The 24,152-nt window shown below is 42.0% G+C and overlaps 2 protein-coding genes and 1 pseudogene across 4 annotated transcripts in view; 1 reads left to right on the top strand and 2 right to left on the bottom strand.

Annotated features, from left to right (window-relative positions):
* Nucleotides 1–2,556, top strand: part of MYPN (myopalladin) — a 111,651-nt gene extending 109,095 nt beyond the window's left edge. For all 3 annotated transcript variants that reach the window (XM_002820892.6, XM_024254243.3, XM_024254241.3), the window contains one exon: nucleotides 2,147–2,556. In XM_002820892.6, coding sequence (XP_002820938.3) covers nucleotides 2,147–2,316 — 170 coding nt within the window. In that variant the 3' untranslated portion in view covers nucleotides 2,317–2,556. The remainder of the gene's footprint in view (nucleotides 1–2,146) is intronic.
* A 9,700-nt stretch (nucleotides 2,557–12,256) lies between these two features.
* Nucleotides 12,257–12,375, bottom strand: LOC112135368 (U2 spliceosomal RNA; annotated as a pseudogene).
* A 9,942-nt stretch (nucleotides 12,376–22,317) lies between these two features.
* On the bottom strand, nucleotides 22,318–23,950 carry ATOH7 (atonal bHLH transcription factor 7). Its single transcript, XM_024254112.3, has one exon. It carries the CDS (start codon nucleotides 23,512–23,514, stop codon nucleotides 23,056–23,058), a length of 459 nt encoding a protein of 152 aa, XP_024109880.1. The 5' UTR covers nucleotides 23,515–23,950; the 3' UTR covers nucleotides 22,318–23,055.
* Nucleotides 23,951–24,152: the final 202 nt, after the last annotated feature.

Genomic DNA, 24,152 nt, shown 5'->3' with positions numbered 1-24,152 from the left:
TCCTACACTTTTTGACATTAACTGGTATTTTTGGAGACATATTTCTTAACCCAAAAGAGTGTTTCTTTTTTTTAATCCTTTTTTAAAAAACATAATTGATTAGAAAATCTCACATTCAAAACTGGCTTAACCTGATTAGCCAAAATAATAAATAAGACTAGCTCTGTCTATTACCTGATAGATCTCTCTGCTATTTATGGTTGCATAGCAGGTATTCCCTTTTTTTAGTACCATACAGGAGGGGCTTCAGGCTGCCATTTTCCCTAGGTCTAGTTTTTGGAGAAAATATGTAATTTTCTGGTTATTTTCCCTTATCCTAGGACTTGAGAAGAGATTAAACTGTGAAGGAAGCAGACACTAATGTACTTTTCCCTGGAAAAATCGGGGGAGAAAGAGGCCAGTAGTGATATGTTCCTTAATCAAGGCTCAGTCCTTAACCATTTCCCAGTCTTCACCAAATCAGAAGGCAGTAGGTCTCCAACTGAGAAACTCCCCACCAATAAGCCCTGAAACAGATGACTCTTGTGCCAATCCTGCCCTCCAGTGGCTGAGTTTCCAGATCACTTTGCCCTGGCTCTCCTCTCCCTTTCGTTCCTGTCCTGCTTCCATATCACCAACAATAGGCGGTGCTGTTTCCTCAGTTGGGACCTAGGATAGAGGAGGCGTGGAGGACTTGGGCTGGAATCAATTCCCTTCCCCGCCACCACACTTCCTGCCTTTCTGAGGAATAGGACACGTAGGCTCCCCTCTCTCTTCTCTCACTTCCTAATCCTAGGAAATGCAGTAGTCCAGTTAAGGTGTCAGAGAGAGCCGGGAAGGGCTAAGAGATGGAGGGGCTGGGAGGAGAGACTGCACAAGAGCAGGCCTTACTGAGTGTCTGCTCTTTAGTGAAACTGCTCTAGGTTTGGTTCTCCAAATTTTGATTTTTCTGAAGTCACTCAGAAGTATGGAGACTGAAAAACTGAATCAAGATGATGAAATAAAGGACCGATTTCTAAATCAGAATGCTAGAAAGGGGCACAGCTTTCCAGGACCCAGAGCACGAGAGTTCCCCACCTAGGGAACGCCCTTCTGCACATCAAGGTCCCCAGAAACCTAATCAAAAGATTGCCTGGTAATTTCTGAATCAGGAACCATAGCAGAGACAGATATCTCACTCAGGCCATGTTCAAACCTTAAAGTCATATCTGCTAAAAACAGCAGCACTTGGTGAACATAGAAACTCTAATAAATTATCTTTTGTCCCTGAACCATGGTTGATTGTACCTAAATCACTTTTCAGTCTTCTTGCTGTAACAATAGAACCCGATTAGGGAGGTGGGTAGGTAGGTAATGACTGATTAGGGTGATTAGGGTATGAGGTAGGCACTGCTCAGAGGGGCAAACCCATTGTTTGGCTTTCATTTCTGCAGCTTTCTTGTCTCTATCTTTTGAGGTACCCTCTTTGAGAGCCTACAACCTTCTGTACACTGCCCCTAACAGGTCTTCATGGTAGGACGGTGGAAGGGGATAAGCTTGAGAAATCACCCTAGTCACCCACTCTTCCATCTTATAGAATTCTTTTTTTTTGAGATGGAGTCTCACTCTGTCACCCAGGTGAAGTGGCGTGCCTTGGCATGATCTTGGCTCACTGCAACCTCTGCCTCCTGGGTTCAAGTGATTCTCGTGCCTCAGTGTCCTGTGTAGCTGGGATTACAGGTATACGCCACCATGCCCAGCTAATTTTTGTATTTAGTAGAAACTGGGTTTCACCATGTTGGCCAGCCTGGTCTTGAACTCCTGAGCTCAAGTGATGTGCCCACCTCAGCCTCCCAAAGTGCTGGGATTACAGGCATGAGCCACCATGCCTGGCCACATCTTAGAGGAATTCTAATCTCTCCCTTGTAGGATTCTAATCTCTTACTGAATTAGAATCACAGATTTTGGAATTAGGGGCTTAAGACATCACCAGCGCAGTTTCCTTATTCCTGGCAGGGAAGGCTTTATTGTTCTCTTCTACAAATGAGGCAATTCAGACCCAGGTATAGTTATATGCTTTACCAAGAATCTGCAGGGAGCATCGGGGTGAGGACAGAATGCACCTCTGCAGCGTACATGCTGGACTGCATTCCTTTGATCGTAACACATTATTTGGTCCATTTTCCAGCTCAGTGGCACCATCAGATCCCACCGCCCATGTCTGTCCGGCCCAGTGGCAGTCGCTACGGATCTCTCACCAGTAAAGGACTTGACATATTTTCTGCCTTTTCCTCCATGGAAAGCACGATGGTATATTCATGCTCTTCTCGAAGTGTAGTGGAGAGTGATGAACTTTAAGAATGCCTGGGTGCCTGCTGTGTAAGAGAGCGGACTGTGGAGGGGGAATGAGAACAAGCCAGACTTGGTGGTTTCCGAAGTTGAGTAAGTTTCCACGCTGCTGGACCTGTGGCAAGGAGTGCTTTGAATAAGTCAGCTAGGGATTCTTGCAGTCTCAGCTGAGGGAGAAAGGTAGGGCTGTGCCTTCTAAAGATTCCAACAGAGATGTGAGAAGATAATACAGATGAACCAAAGATGTCACACAGTTGCCATCCACTGCTTTGGGAAAAAACTAGCATGCTCCCTGCTCCCTGTTGTGTTAGGGATGTTTAGGTCGTACTAGGAGCAGTTAGGAGCCATATGCCTGGGCTGAGAGGAGTTAGGCAGTAGTGACCTTAGGACATGACTAACTCAACAAACAATGCCAAGGAGAAAGGCGGAGAGGTCACCATCGCCTTTATCGATTACACGTATAGCAGTAGTTTTGGTGAATTCACTAAATCAGCTTCCACTTAGCATTAGGAGGTCATGCCATACAACTCACGTATGCGGGCAAACACTTTTGATTTGCATATCCTGGGTGTACTGAGCCACATAATAAGGTGTCAAAATGTGCTTGAGATTCCAAAAACTTGCTGAAACACTTGATATTGCACAGTGCGCTTATTTTGTGGCCAAAACATGGCCTTATCAGCTTGTCTGCACTATTTTCTTTTGGGTGGTGACTGGTTTTTTCTGACTTTGCATATCCCTAGACACTAGAACTAAAGGATTGTTAATAAACCAATCAGAAAGAAATCCTCTGTGGGGTCACTTTAAAAACTACTAGCTTCAACTACCACTTACGAAATGTGCAAGAGTCATCATTTGCCCATAAAATACACCTCATGCGCTCCTACCCCTTTCCCCAAAAGTCTGAAAGTGTAGGAGGAAGGAAGAGATACAAACAAGGAGAGGAAATGATGGGAGAGTGTTGTTTTTGTCACTTGCCCCAGCAGAGCAGTGGTTTTGGAAGGAGAGGTCTTTAATAGCTTTGAAATGCTTTGAGATCATTGGTCGAATTGCATTTTCTATGTAGAGAATATTCTGCTAAATGGAAAAGTAGGGGGAAAGGGGAATATGCATCTTTATTCTAATCACCAATTCAAACCCTGCCTCTTAAGGAATTTTTAGACTTAAGTTCACTGTGATATCCCTAGTACCTAGAAGAGTACCTAGCACAAAGTAGAAATTCAATAAATATTTGCTGGATGAATGAATCTTCTGTTATTATGTCTGTTATAAGATAGCCTAATCTTATATTCTGCAGGAATATGCCACCCACACACCAGTCCAAACACTGCCCTGGGAATGCTCATCACAGCACAGTTTGCTCTAGGCTGTGCAGGGAAATGAATTGCAGGTGTCTGTTATCAATTGCCTGTGCTCGAATCTCTGGTGCTGTCTGTGCCAAGCACATTCAGCTGGCATTGTATTTGTGTGAACAGACAGTAACTGCTTAGAAAGGCTTGAAACTGTCTTTACTTCAAGGCAAGGATTTCCAGCATAAAAATAAATTCATTCACTCGAGAAATCATTTGTATGTCTACTCTGTATGAGATGCTGTGCTAGATACTGCAGCAGATGTAAAGATATGAATAAGTCACAGTCCCTACCCTCAGGGAGCTCACAACCTATTAGGGAAGGTAATATTTGAGGTATGCAGAATGCTGTCTCTTGAAGCAAAATAGAAGTTTCTAGTGCTCTTCATTCTATTTTTTTCATAACTTTAAAAATCTTTTCAATCTTTATTTCTTAATGAAACAAAGTGCCATAGGTTACATCCTGAAGCAATAACTATTTCAATTATTCAGCAGAATTATTAGATTCTGTTTTTTAATGTATTCAGTAACAGTAGTAAAATACAGGCATCCTTAATGGAATAGAATGCATTACATATGGAATCCAGTAAAATATTGTTTCCATATTGACTTCTGAGATCTCTTATAAACAAAGAGCACTTTTTTCTTTCTTTCTTTCTTTCTTTTTTAATGGAGTCTCACTGTCACCCAGGCTTCAGTGCAGTGCCACGGTCTTGGCTCACTGCAACCTCCGCCTCCCAGGTTCCAGCAATTCTCCTGCCTCAGCCTCCCAAGTAGCGGGGATTACAGGCACACACCACCACGCCCGGCTAATTTTTGTATTTTTTTGTAGAGACAGGGTTTCGCCGTGTTGGCCAGGGTGGTCTCAAACTCCCAACTTCAAGTGATCCACCCACCTCGCCCTCCCAAAGTGCTGGGATTACAGGCATAAGCCACCGTGCCCAGCTTAAAGAGCACATTCTAACCCCAGGACTGCTCCTAGATTGTACACCAGACCTCCCCGTCACACCTTCTTCTGTAAACCCTAGATAGTTCTCGCATGAAAGGATGTTCTTCATCTCTGTGTGTTTTAGCTTTTTGAACAGAGAACTAAGATAAATATTACATTTGGCCACTAGGTGGCGTTGTCTCACCCCAAATATTAGCAGGCCTAAAAATTCCTGAAATTTGAGCTATTAGGTTATGTTAAAGCAGGGTTTCCCAACCTCAATACTACTGACACTTTGGACTGGATAATTCTTTGTTATGGAGGACTGTCCTGTGCATTGTAGAATGTTTAGCAGCATCCCTGGCCTCTATCCACTAGTTGTTCTTCCCCACGTTGTGGCAGCCCAAAATGTCTCCAGACATGGCCATATGTTCCCTGAAAGGCAGAATCCGCCTTTGTTGAGAACCACTATGTCAAACAAATCAGGGTCCTGCTTTAAGAATTCCATTAGAACCCACCCAGTACCAGTGTAATCCTGGCACTTTGGGAGGCTGAGGCAGGAGGATCGCTTGAGCCTAAGAGTTCGAGGCCAGCCTAGGCAACATAGCGAGACTCTATCCCTACAAAATATTGACTTTAAAAAAAGAATCCAATTAGAATTCAATTACAATGAGGAATATTTGAATAAAAATTTTAGTTCCATTGGATATTTGTTTTCAACATATCCAAAATCAGATTCATCTTCCGTTTATAAACCATTCCTCAATCTAGTTTAATGATTTCTGTTATTGGCACCACCAACATTCCTCATAATTCTAATAAGAAACATCCAAGTCAATTTTTGCTTCCTCTACCCTATCAATGGACAAGTCCTGCTGATTCTACTTCTATCATTCTTCTTATAGTCAGGAGTTTCTTCCTTTCCCCTGCAGTACTCCAGTTCAGACTTCCATTACTTCCTTCACTTACCCTCAATAATACTTCTTTTTTTTTTTTTTTTTTTTGAGATGGAGTCTTGCTCGGCCACCCAGCCTGGAGTGTAGTGTTACAGTCTTGGCTCACTGCAACCTCTGCCTCCCGGGTTCAAGCGATTCTCCTACCTCAGCCTCCCAAGTAGCTTGGAATACAGACGCGAGCCATCATGCCCAACTAATTTTTGTATTTTTAGTAGAGACAAGGTTTCACCATGTTGGCCAAGCTGGTCTTGAATTCCTGACCTCAAGTGATCTGCCTGCCTTGACCTCCCAAAGTGCTGGGATTACAGGCATGAGCCACCAGGTCCGGCCACTTGACCTCAATACTTCTGCCTTCAACCATAACATACTCCTTCTGGTCTTCCTGCCTCTAGTCCTGCCATTTCTTCCTACTCAAACCCAGCCCAGATCTCAGCAGCAGATCTTCTTTGCAAAATACTGCTCCAGTTATATTAATATTATTTCCAAGGGTTCAAACCCCTAATGGCTACCTGGAGCCAATTCAGATACCAGCTGACCTGCCCTGTGCTACCTAATATGATCCCAAAGCTTTTCATCCATTACTCAGAAAACATACCCAACACAGCAGCAAACCTCACATAGGCACCTGCTTTCCAGCCACATGCCTTTCTTCTGCCTCTGCCTGGAAGGCTCTCCTCAGTCTCCACCTACGGAAGTCTTATCAGTTCCTTCAAGTCCATCTCAAATGCCATTACCTCTGATATATTTTAGGATCTCCCACACTCCAACCAAATAGAATTCTACTTTCTTTGAAGCCTTATACCAAGTTCCTTGAGTCTGGAGGAAGAAAAGGTTACTTTCTACATTTTTGTTTGTTTGTTTGTTTGTTTGTTTTTGAGACAGAGTCTCACTCTGTCGCCCAGGCTGGGGTGCAGTGGCGTGATCTCGCTCATTGCAACCTCTGCCTCCTAGGGTTCAAGCAATTCTCGTGCGTCAGCCTCCCAAGGTAGCTGGGATTACAGGCACCCCCCACCATGCCTGGCTAATTTTTGTAATTTTAGTAGAGACGGGGTTTCACCATGTTGGCCAAGCTGGTCTCGAACTCCTAACCTCAAGCGATCCACCAGCCTTAGCCTCCCAAAGTGCTGGGATTACAGGCATGAGCCACTGCACCTGGCCTCTACAGTGTTTTGTACAGAACACAGCCTCTGTATACCTGCCTGCCCTCCGTCTTACACTAGCCCACTCTTGCTTGCATTAGGTTTTGGCTACTTGTTGGTACGGACTGTGTCAGGAGTTTGTTTTCATGCCTTATATAGAGTAGTCACTCAATAAATATTTATTAACCTGAATGGAATTTTAAATTGTATATAAGTAGGTTTATTTCTATATAAAGTGTATTCAGTCTAAGCAGTGATTGTTAACCTTGCCTGCACATTAAAATCTCCTGGGGAGCTTTTAAAAAATCTCAACACCCAGGCCATTTCCCAAATCAACTGAATCAGTAGCCCTGGGGTTGTGACACAGGCATCAGTATTTTTTAAAGCTTCCCAGGTGATTCCGATGAGCAATCAAGGTTGAGAAGAATCATTTTATTACCATGATTATCGTAGAACTTACCCGTAAAGGTCTGAAGGGATGCAGATGGCACAAAGCTGTAGTGCTGGAATCCATGAGGAAGGTACTGCCCCTGGTTACACGTGCAGTATGTGCCTGGAAAATAGAAATAAGCACACATATTGTCTTTATTAGACCCTACTATTTTGTGCTACATTCGTTAGACATGCAGCATTCATGAAGCCCCCAAAGGAAGCTCAGAAACCTGCAAAAAATGGATCAGGGAAAGAAGGAAAGTTGATGCGATTTGCCTCGCCATTTATTTCAAAAATGTGTGCAGATTCCATAAGCACCCTTCTCTCCAAGCAACTGAAGGGCTTTTCATAACTTAATTAGTCATGGCATTGGGGATCAGAGGGAAAATGGAGAAAGAAAATGCACCATTTAAACCAAAACTGCCTTTTTGAGATAGATCACTCTTCACCAAACTAAGGGATTACTCAGAATTTCCAAATAGCAGAAGTGGTTTAAATGCATCCTTCTCTTTTTATTCATCACTTAACTTTTGTAGGCATTCAATAAGAAAACATGGTCAATAGACAAGCAGCAAGTAGACTTAGGGCCCTGAAGGACACGTACAAGGAAGAATCATTCCCAGAGGAGTCAAAAGATGACTTTGGTAAGGACAGTTTCACCTGGATAATCCTCAAATGATAAACGGGTTGTGCTCCACATATTCATTTGTAAAGTGGTTGTTTAAAACTGAGACTATATTTCCTTACACACATATCACCCAACGCTAGATTCCCAAGTGAATCCAGAAAAACCCATCTAATTCATGACTGATTACAGCACAGAAATACCTCCCTTTACTGCATCTCACTTCACTGTACTTCACAGATACTGCAGTTTTTACAAATCGAAAGTCGGTGGCAACCCTGTGAGAACATGTGCTCTCACTGCCTGTTTCTGTGTTGCATTTTGGTAATTCTGGCAACAATTCAAAATTTCAACATTATGATATAGTTATGGTGATCTGCGATCGGGGTCTTCGATGTTGCTATTGTAATTGCTTTGGGGCACCATGAACTGCACCCATAGAAGGCGGCAAATTCAATCGCTACACGTTGTGTGTGTTCTGACAGCTCTACCAACCGGCTGTTCCCACATCTCTCTCCCTCTCCTTGGGCCTCCCTATTCCCTGAGACTCAGCAATATTGAAATTAGGACAATTAATAACCCTACGTTGGCCTCTAACTGTTCAAGTGAAAGAAAGAGTAGTACATCTCTCACTTTAAATCAAAAGCTAGAAATGATTGAGCTTTGAGAGAAAGATACTTCAAAAGCTGAGCTAGGCCACAAGCTATGTCTCTTGTGCCTGTTAACCAAGTTGTGAATGCAAAGGAAAAGTTCTTGAAGGAAATAAGTGCTACTCCAGTGAACACATAAATGATAAGAAAGAAAAACAGCCTTATTGCTGATATGGAGAAAGTTTGAGTGGTCTGGATAGAAGATCAAACCAGTCACAACATTCACATAAGCCAAAGCCTAGTCAGAGCAAGGTCCTAATTCTCTTCAATTCTGTAAAGTCTGAGCTAGGTGAGAAAGCTGCCGAAGAAAAGCTGGAAGTAAGGCCGGGCGCGGTGGCTCATGCCTGTAATCCCAGCACTTTGGGAGGCCGAGGCGTGTGGATCACGAGGTCAGGAGATCGAGACCATCCTGGCTAACACAGTGAAACCTCATCTCTATTAAAAATACAAAAAATTAGCCGGGTGTGGTGGTGGGTACCTGTAGTCCCAGCTACTCGGGAGGCTGAGCCAGGAGAATGGCGTGAACCTGGGAGGCGGAGCTTGCAGTGAGCCGAGATCCTGCCACTGCACTCCAGCCTGGGCGACAGAGCGAGACTCTGTCTAGAAAAAAAAAAAAGAAAGAAAAAGAAAAGCTGGAAGCTAGCAGAGGTGGTTTCATGAGGTTTAATGAAAGAAGCCATCTCCATAACCTTAAAGTGCAAGGTGAAGCAGCAAGTGCTGATGTCGAAGCTGCAAGTTATCCAGAAGATCTAGCTAAGGTCATTGATGAAGGTGGCTACACTAAACAACAGATTTTCAGTGTAGACGAAACAGCCTTGTATTGAAAGAAGATGCCATCTGCGACTTTCCTAGTTAGAGAGAAGTCAATGCCTGGCTTCTAAGCTTCAAAGGACAGGCCGACTCTCATTAGGGGCTAATGCTGCTGGTGACTTTAAGTTGAAACCAATGCTCATTTACCATTCTGAAAATCCTACGGCCCTTAAGAATTGTGCTAAATCTACTTTGCCTGTGTTCTATAAATGGAACAACAAAGCCTGGTTGATAGCACATCCGCTTACAGTGTGATTGACTGAATATTGTAAGCCCACTGTTGAGACTCAGAAAAAAAGTTTCCTTTGAAAATATTACTGCTCATTGACAATGCACCTGGTCACCCAAGAGCTCTGATGGACATGTACAAGAAGATTAATGTTGCTTTCATGCCTGCTAATACAACATCCATTCTTGATCCAGCTCATGGATCAAGGAGTCATTTCAACTCCCAAGTTTTATTATTTAAGAAACACATTTCTTAAAGCTATAGTTGCCATAGACAGTGATTCCTCAGATGGATCTGCGCAAAGTAAATTGAAAAGCTTCTGGAAAGGATTTACCATTCTAGATGCCATTAAGAACATTCATGATTCATGGAAGGTCAAAATATCAACATGAACAGGAGTTTGGAAGAATTTGATTCCAACCCTCATGGATGACCAAGAGGTTCAAGACTTGAATGGAACATGTCACTGCAGATGTGATGGAAATAGCAAGAGAACTAGAATTAGAAGTGGAGCCTGAAGATGGGGCTGAATTGCTGCCATCTCATGATCAAACTTGAGTAGATCAGAAATTGCTTCTTATGGCTGAGCAAAGAAGGTAGTTTCTTGAAATGGAAACTACTCCTGGTGGAGATGCTATGAACATTGTTGAAAAAACAATAAACAATTTAGAGTATAACATAAACTTTGTTGATAAAGGAGCAGCAGGATTTGAGAGGATTGATTCTAATTTTGAAAGAAGTTCTACCGCCGGTAAAGTACTATTAAACAGCATTGCATGCTGCAGAGAAATCATTATAAAAGGAAAAGTCAATCAATGCAGCAAACTTCGCTGTTATTTTAGGAAATTGGCACAGCCACTGTAACATTCAGCAACCACCACCCTGATCAGTCAGCAGTCATTAACATCAAGACAAGACCCTCTGACAGCAAAAAGATTACGAGTCTGTGAAGGTTCAGATTATTGTTAGCATTTATTTTAGCAGTAAAGTTTTTTTTGTTGGTTTGTTGTTGTTGTTGTTGTTACAGAGTCTGGCTCTGTCACCCAGGTTGGAGTGCTGTGGTGTCATCTCTGCTCACTGCAACCTCTGCCTCTCAGGCTCAAGCCATCCTCCTACCTCAGCCTCTCAAGTAGCTGGGACTACAGGTGCTCACCACAGTACCTAGCTGATTTTTTTTTAAGTTTTTGTAGAGCCAGCATCTCACTGTGTTGCCCAGGCTGGTCTCAAACTCCTGGGCTCAAGCGATCCACCCCCTTGGGCCTCTCAGAGTACTGGGATTACAGGTGTGAGCCACGGTGCCCTGTCAAAGTATTCTTTAATTAGGGTTATGTACATTGTTTTTTAGACACAGTGCTATTGCACACTTAATAGACTGCAGTATAAACGTAACTTTTATATGCACTGGGAAAGCAATAAAGTTATGTGACTTGCTTTATTGTCTGGAACACAGTTCTCAGTATCTCCGAGGCATACCTGTACCTATTACACTAGATTGGGTTATGGTCCCAAGAACAGGGAACCAGACAAAGCAGTGAATAAGAGAAAAAAGACTACTTCCTCCTCCTTTTCGGTGCCTATGATGTGTCAAAGCTAGAGTGTCTATGATCCTTTCTGCATCTAGCCTTCATTCTTTTTTTTTCTCCCCAGGTGCCCTGTGCCCCACGTTCTATAATCTCACTGCTCTAACTTGTCCCATCTCATCCCTTCCCCAAGGCCTGCCAGGGTGCTTCATGCTCCACAATGACCTAACTCCAGTTCCATACATCTTGGCTTGGTATCCAGAAGAAACCAGTCCAGTTGAACAAATTCTAAATGCCCGAGAGTCTTTTAACTTCACAGAGGTGCTGAATTTTTAAAACCAATTGCTTTCTCCCTCCCATCAACTTCTGTTTAATAAAATTGCTGGCAGAGTTTTTTAAAAAAATCAAACCGTTAGGGGAAGTAGAGGGAACTGACTCAGACACCCGAAGTGTTCCTGCTGATCACAGCCTCTTCCTTTCTTCCTTCTCCTCCATGTGCTCCCAAAGTACCTTCCAAGCTGGGACCTTGAGTTTGTGTGCATATGGGCTGTTAATAAGTTGATTGTAAACTCAAAACTGCCAGGGAAATTATAAATGTAGGCAAATTTACTCATAATAGCCTTTATTCAGGGTCCTTTCCAGTGTCCTTGGGTAACCTGCATTGAAAATACTTCCACTAATGGTTGAGTTGAAAGTCAACGTGCCTTACCAGTAAATGAACAGTTACTTAGACTTCAATAGAGTCAAAGTCCTTTTAATCACTAATAGCTTTTTCTTCTTTTAAGTGTTTCAATATTTCAGAAAGTTCATTACTGAAGCATTGTTTGAAGAATGCCAAGCATCTTCTAAACTTTGACAATGCAGTGGTCATCAGTATGCTAAAAAGTTGCTAATATCATGTTTTTAAAAATCTGTGCAGTGCAAAAAAATTGCATATTTGCTAAAAATATGTTTGCCTCTTATTTCTGTCTAATTATATTAGTTAGCATACTTGGTATTATAGAACCATAAACAAGCCGCCTTTGGTTAATATGTACGTAATAGCCACTTCAAATTCCAAAGAGAAATAGCCTTGAACTTGCAAAAATAAAGAGCACACTTTTCAATCCTCTGAGAATTGTGCCATAAATGTTGAGAGTATTGAAAATGGCTGTACTGCTATAAACACTAATTTGCTAGAAGATTTTAACATGTAAGTGAAGAGAAACTGTTTCTCTAATAATAAAAAGTAAAATATTTCAACATTATTTGGCAATAGTATTTTAAGGCAGAAATAAATGTACATTTTTCTTTAAAATGTAGAAAGTAGTTATAGTTTCCAGGTTTAAAGATCACTTTTTGATAATGAATGAATCAATTTTTTTTTTATTTCTTAGAACTGATAAGAGCAGATACTACACTTGGTCTTAGCTAAAAGGCCAAGAAGCAATTGGACCAATTTTTCTTTCTTTCTTTTTTTTTTTTTTTTTTTTTTTGAGATGGAGTCTCACTGTATCACCCAGGCTGGAGTGCAGTGGTATGATCTTGGCTCACTGCAACCTCCACCTCCAGGGTTCAAGCGATTCTCCTGCCTCAGCCTCCCGAATTTTTAAATGTACAAATGTATTTGATTTTTTTTTTTTTTTTTTGAGACAGTGTCTCGCTGTATTGCCCAGGCTGGAGTGCAGTGGCGCAATCTCGACTCACTGCAACCTCTGCCTCCCGGGTTCAAGCGATTCTCGTGCCTCAGCCTCCCAAGTAGCTGGGATTACAGGCATGTGCCACCACACCCGGCTAATTTTTTTTGTATTTTTGAAGGAGATGGGGTTTTGCCATGTTGGCCATGCTGATCTCCAACTACTGACCTCAGGTGATCCACCCACCTTGGCCTCCCAAAGCTCTGGGATTACAGGTGTGAGCCACTGCCCTGGGCCTTATTTGACATTAAAAAGTAATTTTTATAAATGATTCTTATTTATATTGTATAAATTACTACATGTGTTATAACCTGGTTAAAATATCTCTGGAGCAACAGAAAGATAACTGGATTTTGGTTTTCATTCTTAAATGCTTCTTAACTGAAAACAAAGACACATTAAAAAATGGGATTTAAAGATGGGCAAGTACAGTTTGGACTGGAAATTCATGGAGATATGAACATAGTCTTGTTACAATAAGAGGTGTTTTTATACTCACAAGAAATGTAAATTATTTGTATATAGCTAGCATGGTAAAAGTAATTGCTCAATATTCCAAAACTCCAAAAAATCCAATGTTTCTACACAGATTCAATGAGTTATCAGCAAACAAGAGATAGATTCCTGTGCTTTCCACATGATTACTGTTGTAAGAATCCAGTGAATGTATACTAGTATTGACTATAGTTGTCACTGCCAAAAGATGGCTAAATATGTATACAGTATAAAAGTTTTACTGCGTGTTTTAAGGGCAATAAAACTCCTAAAATAATTCAAATGAGAAAATTCTAATGCAACTATATTTTAACACAATATTGGTAAAAAATGTTTCCAGTATTTTGATTTCAGAGACACCTTATCCTCTTTTATGATTTTCACTTAGTTTTTGCAACCATTAGCATTAAATTTATTGACCTAATCGTCTCTTTTCATTATCTCCCTGTCCAGATAAAAATCTGTAGAATATTTAATAGCATTAGGAAAGCTTCCTAGTTTGTAAATTCTTAGGTGAATTCTAAAGAGGATTTTAGTCATTCAAATGAGTTTAGATAGATTCTTTAATATTTTCATAACTCTGGGATCTCTGTTTCTTTTTTTGTAAAATGAGCAAAGTACTAAGGTTTGCTGAGGATGGAGGGTAAGATAAATGCATAAATAAATATTTATGAAGAGTTTAGACAACCCCCCCAAAAAAAGTGGTAGCAGTTTTTTTAAATATATATTTTTAAAAATGTTTTTAATGTTTAAAATATTTTTCTCCAAAGTAAATAGTTAACTTGTTTAAAAAGTTCACATTTCTGGCCGGGCGCGGCAGCTCACGCCTGCAATCCCAGCACTTTAGGAGGCCAAGGCAAGCAGATCATGAGGTAAAGAAATCAAGACCATCCTGGCCAATGTGGCAAAACCCCATCTCTACTAAAAATACAAAAATTAGCTGGGTGTGGTGGCTACTGTAGTCCCAGCTACTTGGGAGGCTGAAGCAGGAGAATCACTTGACCCTGGAGGCGGAGGTTGCAGTGACCCGAGATCCCACCACTGCACTGCAGCCTGGCTGACAGAGTGAGACTCCGTCTCAAAAAAAAAAAAGTTCACATTTCTTTCCTGGCCACTACTTTGTCCTTCCTTAGAAGGGTAGTACACAATGATGGGATTTTGTCTTCCAAGATGGCGTGCAGCAAAGAAATAAACGGGCAAACCTAAAGAAAAATCAAATGGATTTGCAAGAAATATCCTGTCTGCTTTCTGTAGGGAGATTCCAGGGAAATTCACTTCAGCGTAGGCAGAATAGCCTAGGGGAATTTTGACTCCTGTGTCTATGATTGAAGCTAGTGGAAATGATGACTCCACCGTGCAGAGAAATAGCAAGGGAGTTTCTGTGTTCCTTTCTGGCATAAGTAGTTCAGGACAATTCCACAGTACTGTCCCAAACCCTAATGAAGAAACATCCCATGCCGGCATCTCAGTGGCCTTACATTGGAATGAATCAGCTTTAGAATACCTGGTACACGTGGACCCTCAAAAATAAGCATATCCTTTGGTCTCTGTTTTTGCATTCTCAGCTACATCACGTCTGAACTTAATCCTGTTGATTCACATGAAGACTGACAAATGATGTGCACCCACACACACACAAACACACACACACTTCAAGTAAGGAGTCGTGGAGCACCCACAGCTGACTTAGTTCAATCCAAATCAAGTGACACCTTGTAACGCTTTTTCTCCCTCTCCATGCATGAGTTCTTCCCACTTGAAAACACACCAGGCCCCAGAAGGCTCGCAAACATGGTATGCTTCCATCCCAAGAAGCTGGAGTCAACTTATTTTCTAGAGTACTTTTTTTTGGTTATTGAAATCTTAATGCAAAAGCCATTATAGTGGCTATTTTGAAATGCGTGCATTGCATAAACTGTATATTTCACCTCTATTACTAGAAAGCAATTAATAGATCTTGGCTTTTATCCCTGTTTCTCCACATCATGCGTGTGAAGACCTTCTGTGGAACTGAAAACCAGTGATCATTTAAGCCAAAATGTCTGCGAGCATAACTCACGTCCTTCCTCAGAAGGCACATGGTATTATTGTATTCTGGTAGAACACGTCATCTACATGACACCCGTTGCTGTTCCCTAGTCGTGCTTTCTTAAGGATTTGTTGGGATTGTGTTTTGTTTGGAGATTTTGCAATTAGAAGAATAAAAATTAAATTTATGAATCAGAATTTAATATAAGCTGCATGTTTTTAAAGGCAATTTAGAGGATGTGATGGACTGTTTCTTTATTCATTAAATAAAGTTGTATTTATTCTCAATTAATTGTTGGGTTGGTTTTGTTTTGTTTTGTTTTGTTTTTGTCCCACTCTTAGTATCCTGTGTTCTGTTATGTGATGGTCAGTCAGGTACGCCCATGAGAGGAGTCATAGGAAAGGCTCAAGAAAACAAACTTTATTGTACTCACAGATCCTAGAAACAGGAGGCATGTCACACCATGCAGGGCCACACGGGGAAGCGCCAGCTTCAGTCAGGAGGCAGAAGGGGCTGGAGCAAGGTGAGAGCCTAGGCCACGGCCCTTATTGGAGTTCCTGTGAGGAAGGCAAGGCAGGGCAGGATTGGCTTGTTTAAATAATTTGGACAGGCTCTAAGGAGAGGACCCTAGGTACCTGGTATCTGGCCCTGAGATAATTAAGGCAGGTGAATATTACCTCCTGGTGTGTGCAGTCCAGATCTCCAGATTGGTTAGTCTGCATACCAAAGGCAAGCTTTCCTTTGAGCCCTTTGCTATCCTTAAAAATTGGCCAGCCTTAAGAGGGGCAGTCTCTCCCCACCCGGAGAAGTTTTTTGTTGTTGTTCTGTTTTGTTTTAAGAAACAGTCTCATTCTTTCACCCAGGCTAGAGTGCAGTGGTACTCATAACCTCAAACTCCTGGGCTCAAGCAATCCTCCCACTTCAGCCTCCCAAGTAGCTAGGATTACAGGCGCACACCACCACACCCAGCTAACTTTTAAAATTTTTTGTAAAGACAGGATCTCACTATGTTGCCCAGACTGGTCTCAAATCCCAGGCTCAAGTGATCCTCCTGCCTGAGCCTCCCAAAGTTCTGGGATTACAGGAAGGAGCAACCACACCCAGCCCAGAAAGCTTTTTAAAATGTTAAAACAGCATAATATACAGAACATTTTAAAACTAAACAATATACTTAGTATATGAGATGGGTAAATTCTTGTTTTCCAGAACAGTAATTTGCTGCATAAAAATGTTTTAGTCAATCACTTATATGACAGTGGTCTCTTAAGCTTATAACAGAGCTGAAAAATTCCTATCACCTAGTGACTTTGTAGGTAACTGATACCGTTTGGCTCTGTGTCCCCTCCCAAATCTCACTTTGAATTGTAATCCCCATAATCCCCACGTGTCTAGGGCGGGACCAGGTGGAGATAATTGAATCATGGGGGCAGCTTCCCCCATGCTGTTCTCTTGATAGTGAGTGAGTCTCACGAGATCTGATGGTTTTATAAGAGTCTGGCTTTTCCCCTGCTGGCACTCATTCTCTCTCCTGCCACCCTGTGAAGAGGTGCCTTCTGCCATGATTGTAAATTTCTTGAGGCCTCCTCAGCCATGAGGAACTGTGAGTCCATTAAAACTCTTTTCTTTATGAGTTACCCAGTCGCTGGTATTTCTTCATAGCAGTGTGAGAATGGACTATAATACAGTAACATAACATCGTAGTGCAACACATGACTCAACATGTCTGTAGTGATGCTACTACAAACAAACCAACTGCTCTGCCACTCATATATATTCAAACAATTGCACATAGTACATAATACTTGATAATGAAAATAAACAACTATCTTACTGGTTTATGTATCTGTTATAACTTACTTTTAGAGTGTACTTCTTCTCCTTATAAAAAGAATGGGTAACTGTAAAACAGACTCAGGCACATCCTTCAGGTGGTATTCAAGAAGGCATTGTTATCATAGGAGATGGCTCCAGGCCTTACACTACCCCTGAACACCTTCCAGTGCGACAAAATGTGGAGGAGGAAGACAGTGACATTGATGAATCTGGCCCTTTGTAGGCTCAGGTTAATGTGGGCCTACAAAGATTAAAGTTTCTTTTTTTTTTGAAACGGAGTCTTGCTCTGTCGCCCAGGCTGGAGTGCAATGGTGCGATCTCAGCTCACTGCAACCTCTGCCTCCTGGGTTCAAGTGAGTCTCCTGCCTCAGCCTCCTGAGTAGCTAGGACTACAGCCATGCACCACCATGCCAGGCTAATTATTGTATTTTTAGTAGAGCTGGGGTTTCACCATGTTGACCAGGCTGGTCTCAAACTCCTGACCTCAGATGATCCACCCAACTCAGCCCCCTAAAGTGCTGGGATTACAGGCGTGAGCCACCATGTCCGGCCATTAATGTGTGTTTCTATGTCTTAGTTTTTAACAAAAAAGTTTAAAAAGTAAAAAAAAATAAATTTTAATTTTAAAAAATCTTGTAGAATAAGAATATAAAGAAAATAGTTTTGTACAGCTAAAAATGTGTTTGAGTTTTAAGCAATGTGCTTTTACAAGAGTCAAAAAGTTTGAAAATGTAAAAAAATTACCAATAAGCTGAGGTTAATTTATTATTAAAGAAAGAAAATATTTTATAAATTGAGTATAGCCTAAGTGTACAGTGTTTATAAAGCCTGCAGTGGTGTACAGTAACGCCCTAGGCTTTTGCATTCACTCACCATTCACCCACTGGCTCAGCCAGAGTAGCTTCCATTCCTGCAAGCTCCATTCATGGTAAGTGCTTTATACAGGTGTGCCATTTTTTATTTTTAATACTGTATTTTTACTGTACCTTTTCTATGTTTAGAAACACAAATAATTATCATTGTGTTATAATTTTCCACAGTATTCAGTACAGCAATGTGCTGCACAGGTTTATAGGCTAGGAGCAATAGGCTATACCATATAGCCTAGGTGTGTAGCAGGCTAGACCATCTAGTTTGTGTAAGTACACTCTATGATGTTCATACAATGATGAAATCACCTAACAACGCGTTTCTCAGAATGTATGCCCATTGTTGAGCAATGTGTGACTGTTGTCTTTCAGCTCTGGTATTGTGGGGATACACGATTCATCTGAAATAGCAATCTAAAAATCCTATGTAAATTCAATATAATACTTGTTAACATTTGTACCCACTAGTATATTTATAACCAGAGAAAGGAAAAGGTGTACATATGAGACAACAGATCATATATTTATAGTCTTATATGTGCTTTGAAATTTCTGGCCAGGCACGGTGGCTCATGCCTGTAATCTCAGCACTTTGGGATGCCAAGACGGGCAGATCATGAGGTCAGGAGATGGAGACCATCCTGGATAACACAGTGAAACCCTGTCTCTACTAAAAATACAAAAAATTAGCCAGGCATGGTGGCGGGTGCCTGTAGTCCCAGCTACTCGGGAGGCTGAGGCAATAGAATGGCGTGAACCCGGGAGGCGGAGCTTGCAGTGAGCTGAGATCACACCACTGCACTCCAGCCTGGGGGACAGACCGAGACTCCGTCTTAAAAAAAAAAAAAAAAAAAAGAAAAAGAAATGTGTTTCACACATAGGTATAGAAAAGAGATATCTTCAGTGATGTCTAGACAGAGAGCAGATGCTAGCCAAATTCAGTACCGAAATAGCACTTTGCTTTTACTGCAATATGGCAAAATTTAAGTGAATTGAGCCTTAATTGTTGAATCCTGCAGCTCCACTAACCACAACCTAAATACACCCTCATCTGGGCCATATCTAGCAGAAATTTTAGATCTTCATTAGTATAAATGTCAACTCATTAACTAAGAAACTGGCAATATTGGATGTTTAGCCTCGTCTTCCTTATGATCTGCAAATAGAAAAATAGGAAGTCGGCCGGGCGCAGTGGCTCACGCCTGTAATGCCAGCACTTTGGGAGGCCGAAGCGGGTGGATCACGAGGTCAGGAGATCGAGACCATCCTGGCTAACACGGTGAAACCCCGTCTCTACTAAAAATACAAAAAATTAGCCGGGCGTGGTGGCGGGCGCCTGTGGTCCCAGCTACTCGGGAGGCTGAGGCAGGAGAATGGCGTGAACCCAGGAGGTGGAGCTTGCAGTGAGCCAAGATCGCGCCACTGCACTCCAGCCTGGGCGACAGAGCGAGACTCCGTCTCAAAAAAAAAAAAAAAAAAAAAAAGAAAAGAAAAGAAAGAAAGAAAGAATAGGAAGTCAGTATAACCAGTTTTTGGTAATGAGATTAGTGGTGGCTTGTCCCATCTTTTTTTGTTTTTGTTTTTGTTTTTGAGACAGGATCTCACTCTGTCACCCAGGCTGGAGTGCTGAGGCACAATCATAGCTCACTGCAACCTCGAACTCCTGGACTCAAGCAATCCTCCCCCAACTCAGCCTCCAGAGTAGCTGGGACTGCAGATGCACATCACCACACATGGCTAATTTTTAAATTTTTTGTAGAGATGGAGTCTCACTTTGCTGCCCAGGCTGGTCTTGAATTCCTGGCCTCAAGTTATCCTCCTGCCTCAGGCTCCCAAAGTGCCGCGATTGCAGGAATGAGCCACAGCGCCCAGTCACCTTTCCCATTTTGATAGTCCTGTTCATTTGTGTGTGTTTCTTCAAGAGTTCTGACCTTGGGGTTTGGGAGCTCAATCTCTAGCTTGCACCCAGGGAGAGCCCACATACAATAATAACTAGTCAAACTTCCAGAGGAGGTCTTCCTTTATTATTTAATGTCCATCTAGTAGGAGTTCTTACAGCACATATCCCTGGTACGACACTAATGAAGGATTCGGCTAAACTCTGTTTAAGACTACTTAATGATTAATGTGTATGTGTTCTTTTTTGGTTGTCTAGCCAAGGACAAGAATGATGTCACATAAGACTGGGTATGTGTAGATACTTGATAATATTTGTTGATTTGTTGAGAAAAGGGAACACAGACACAAAAATATTTTTGAATTTTAATGTCTTGTCAAACTAGAAAGAAAATGAATTTCCAAGATGAACGGTATAAAATACTATAGCAAGTTTTAGGTTGCTTGGTAATCTAAATTCTATTACATATCATGATATATGAATCTTGACTGCAAAAAGATTTTATACTTCGTTTTAGCTGAGCTCCTACTTCATAAACCACAATGGATCTCTCAACATACAGTTTGAAGAGTTTCATCAAAGATTGGATTTGATCACTGAGACTCATTTACTTTGCCCTCATATGTCTTCTAGGAAAAAAAAAAAAATAGTACATTGAGTAGGGTGGAAAAGTTTAGAAATTTGGTGAAAGCTAAGTTGCTTCCAGAAATCTTCAAAACCCAGAAGCAGAAAGCTAAAGGCTTAATATTTAAAAAACAGACTCCCATTCTTTTGGAGGAGCGAGGTTAGGGAAGAAGTATGAGATTAGAATCCCATCATTTTAATTAAATTGTTTTATTTCATTAAGAAAGTGTTGTTAAATTAGTAGCCAAAAATGAAATATCTATTGAAAAAATAACTTTTTTCTGTGCAAAGCCCTATACTAGAAGCCATTGAGATATAATGAAAAGCACACTACTCTTTCACAAGGTATTTACAGTTCAGAGAGGGAGATGTGACACCCTACCTGAAAAATGACTAATGATCTTAATATATTTTTGAGACATTCTCTGATAAAAGCACCGATTTTGCTCATTCTCAAACTCTGCACACCTACTGCAGTTATTAATTAAGCTTCTCAGGAGATCTGAGTAAGTAGACTATTGTGCCCAAATAGCGAGTAAGGCAAATGCCTTGAATCTTGCCATTGACCCAAGTGCACACTGCAGAGTGGAGTTGTGACTAGAAAGGGGTCCTGGCATCATGACTTCTAGAATTGTGTTGTTTGTCTGCTAGATCACATAGCGTCTTTTAAGAGTTGTTGGAGTCAAGAGGTTAAACATTTTACTATTGAATTTGCAGTTTCTAAATTTTCAGTTTACTATCAAATTTGCAGGAAGCAAAGTTCTGAGCTCTCCTCTGTTTCTTATTAATGGATATCACCTGGAAAGGGAAATGCAGCTTCAAACTCCCAAGGGGTTTCTGAAAATTCACTTGTGATTTTTTTTTTTTTTTTTGAGATGGAGTTTTGCTCTTATTGCCCAAGCTGGAGTGCAATGGCACAATCTCGGCTCACTGCAACCTCCACTTCCCGGGTTCAAGCGATTCTCCTGCCTCAGCTTCCCAAGTAGCTGGGATTACAGGCATGTGCCACCACGCCTGGCTAATTTTGTATTTTTAGTAGAGATAGGGTTTCATCATGTTGGTAAGGCTGGTCTCAAACTTCTAACCTCAGGTGATCCACCTGCCTCAGCCTCCCAAAGTACTGGGATTACAGGCATGAGCCACTGCGCCTAGCCCACTTGTGATTTTTTTAAGTGTAAATGTATGTATGGGCTGGGGAAGACACTTTCCCTCATTACAAACCAAATGGATTTTGATAGGGATAACTAAGAAAATAAAAATTGTAATAAAGTCTGTAGATAAACTGCGAAGAGGAAGCTGTGTCTGAGGTTAGGCTTTGGAATCCAAAATAAAAGAGTTTTGGGAGTCATTGGTGTTGTTTTTGTTGACTTGTGACAAGACAAATTCCAAATGCATAGATAACTTAGAGTCCTGCTTTTCCTAATTATGAGTAAGACATTCTCCCAAATGCATGCACCACTCTTCACCAAGTCACTCTTTACATGAAGGGCTTGGTTTATTCATGCAATGGTTAAGCAAATTAATAAAAGTAATTCAAACCAATACCATGTTTATTATTTTGCTCCCATTTTGATTGGTCTTGATGGTAGTGAAGCCCTTATTGTCCAACTTGTACTGACTAAAAGGAAATCACTTCCAAAGGCAATATTTTTAATTTCTGTGTTTTAGAAATATAGATGTGTATTCCTGTATATGTGTGTATATATACATTACTGTATACATATAAGAATAACTACATATATTTGGGTACTTGTAAGGACTTAGTAGCAATCTGCTTAATATGGGTAATAAAATATTGAGGAACTGTGTATCTAGTTACTTAAAAGCTAAATATTTCACTTTAATCTTTTAAAAAATCAACAAAAAGTTTACAAGTTGACAAAGAAAATGTTTAAATTAATTACATGTACTCTCATCAGCTTTTTGAGGAAGTACTATAAAGCGGCACATTCGTTTATTGGTCGGATTAGGTTTAAACACTCTACATCTTTGCTCAGGGAAGCATTCTATATCATCATCTCCAAAGAGTTCTTTAGCGCCATCAGGAAACTGGCAAGGTACTTGGCATGAAAAACAAATCCACGTTTTTATTTATATTTTATAAAATGTATATTTTAATAATGTGTACACAGTTTAAAAAAATACAGAGCACCGATACCCATGTACTGTACCCAGAAAAAAAAAAAGTGTTTCTACTTCATGCATGCACACACAATGCACTAAAGCAAAAACGCAGTTACACAACAGGAAGGTAGCTCTGTTGTGAGCAAACACAAGTAATGGATACTGTAACTTCACCCGAACAGGACAAACTCACAAAGTTTAAGAAAGTGATTATTTCTCTGAGGACTGGAACAGAATAGCCTAATCCTATTTTTCTTAAGATTGTTTTCCCTCAAAGTAGCCCAGAAAAGGGGAAAGGGGGCATTACTTTCACAGCAATCAACCCATTCACAAGATCCATTAATGAAATCTACAAAATACAGAGGAGGAGGGGAAAAGAAAGGCAATTAAATGATTGCGTCCATAGGTCTGGTGATGCGAATAAAGGTAATCTGAGAATTGACTAATTTTCCTCGAGGAATGCATCCTTAGAATCCCGGGCCGCCGGAGGCTTCTGGGCTACTTGGGGCAGGGCCGCGGCTCGGAGCTGCTGCCGGACATCCACCCCCGCGAAGGCGCGCGCCCTAGGTGGCCATCTGGAAGGGCTCGGGCTGGAAGCCGAAGAGTCTCTGGCTGTACAGCTCGCTCTCGCCCGGCAGCTTCGCGCCCGGGAACGGGAGGTAGTGGTCGCGGCCAAAGTGCTCACAGTGGAGACCCACCCAGTCCCGCTCCGAGCCGAATCGCTCGGCCTCGGCCAGGATCCGGGTCAGAGCCATGATGTAGCTCAGGGCCATCTGTAGGGTCTCGTACTTGGACAGCTTTTTATCCTGGCCCCACTGGGGAACCACCCTGCGTAAGCGGTCGAAGGCCGTGTTGAGCCCCTGCATGCGGCGGCGTTCGCGCGCGTTGGCCGCCAGGCGCCTGCGCGCCGCGCTCTCCAGCCGCCCGGCCCCGGCGCACGTGCCCGCGCACTCGGCGCCGCCCGCGCACGGGGGTGCAACGCGCGCTCCCGCCGGCAGGCCGCTGGGCTTGCAGGACTTCATCCCCGGCCCCAAGCAGCGAGGCGCCGACCTCGCACGCCCGCCCGCTCAGGACCTGCGCGTGGGCTGGTCTCTCGAGCCGCTTCCCAACGTGCCTCTTCTGAGCAAATAAGTCATAAACAAAGCAACTCACGTGCAATCAAATAGTTTACAGTGGGGGGGTGCGGGACTCGGCCTTCTGTCCTACTGGATGACCAGGCTGATATCTCTTCACTTGCCCAAATTTAGGGGAAATTGAGATGCTCAAGAGAAAGTCATTTTCTCAACGTGAAGTTGAAAAAGAGAAGGAAACCTTCTGCAGCAGAGTTTGGTGTGGCTGGTTCGAGGAAGGCCTTTCAAGTCCTCTGGGAAAGCCTGAGACTCCTTTGCAGGAAGATGAACTCTTTCCCGAAGCTCAGGGAAGGAGCGCTTTTAGCGCAGTAGCTGTCGGAGAGTGCAGGATGAATCTTGGAGGGAGGAGAATTTATAGCAAAGAGCTGAAGGAGGGAACAGGTGGTGGCAGGTGGGCGGGCGTCCCTCGGCTTCTATCTCAGCACCTTCCTACTCTGGGAACTGCGGGGGGGAGGGGGCGACGCACAGCAAAATCCTGACATTACAGCCTTAGTCTGTTGAAGTTTCTCCAAAGCTATGTCCAACACTAA

This window comes from Pongo abelii, chromosome 8, assembly GCF_028885655.2.
Source record: "Pongo abelii isolate AG06213 chromosome 8, NHGRI_mPonAbe1-v2.0_pri, whole genome shotgun sequence".
Classification (NCBI taxonomy): domain Eukaryota; kingdom Metazoa; phylum Chordata; class Mammalia; order Primates; family Hominidae; genus Pongo; species Pongo abelii.
This window is presented reverse-complemented; position numbering and strand designations above follow the sequence as displayed.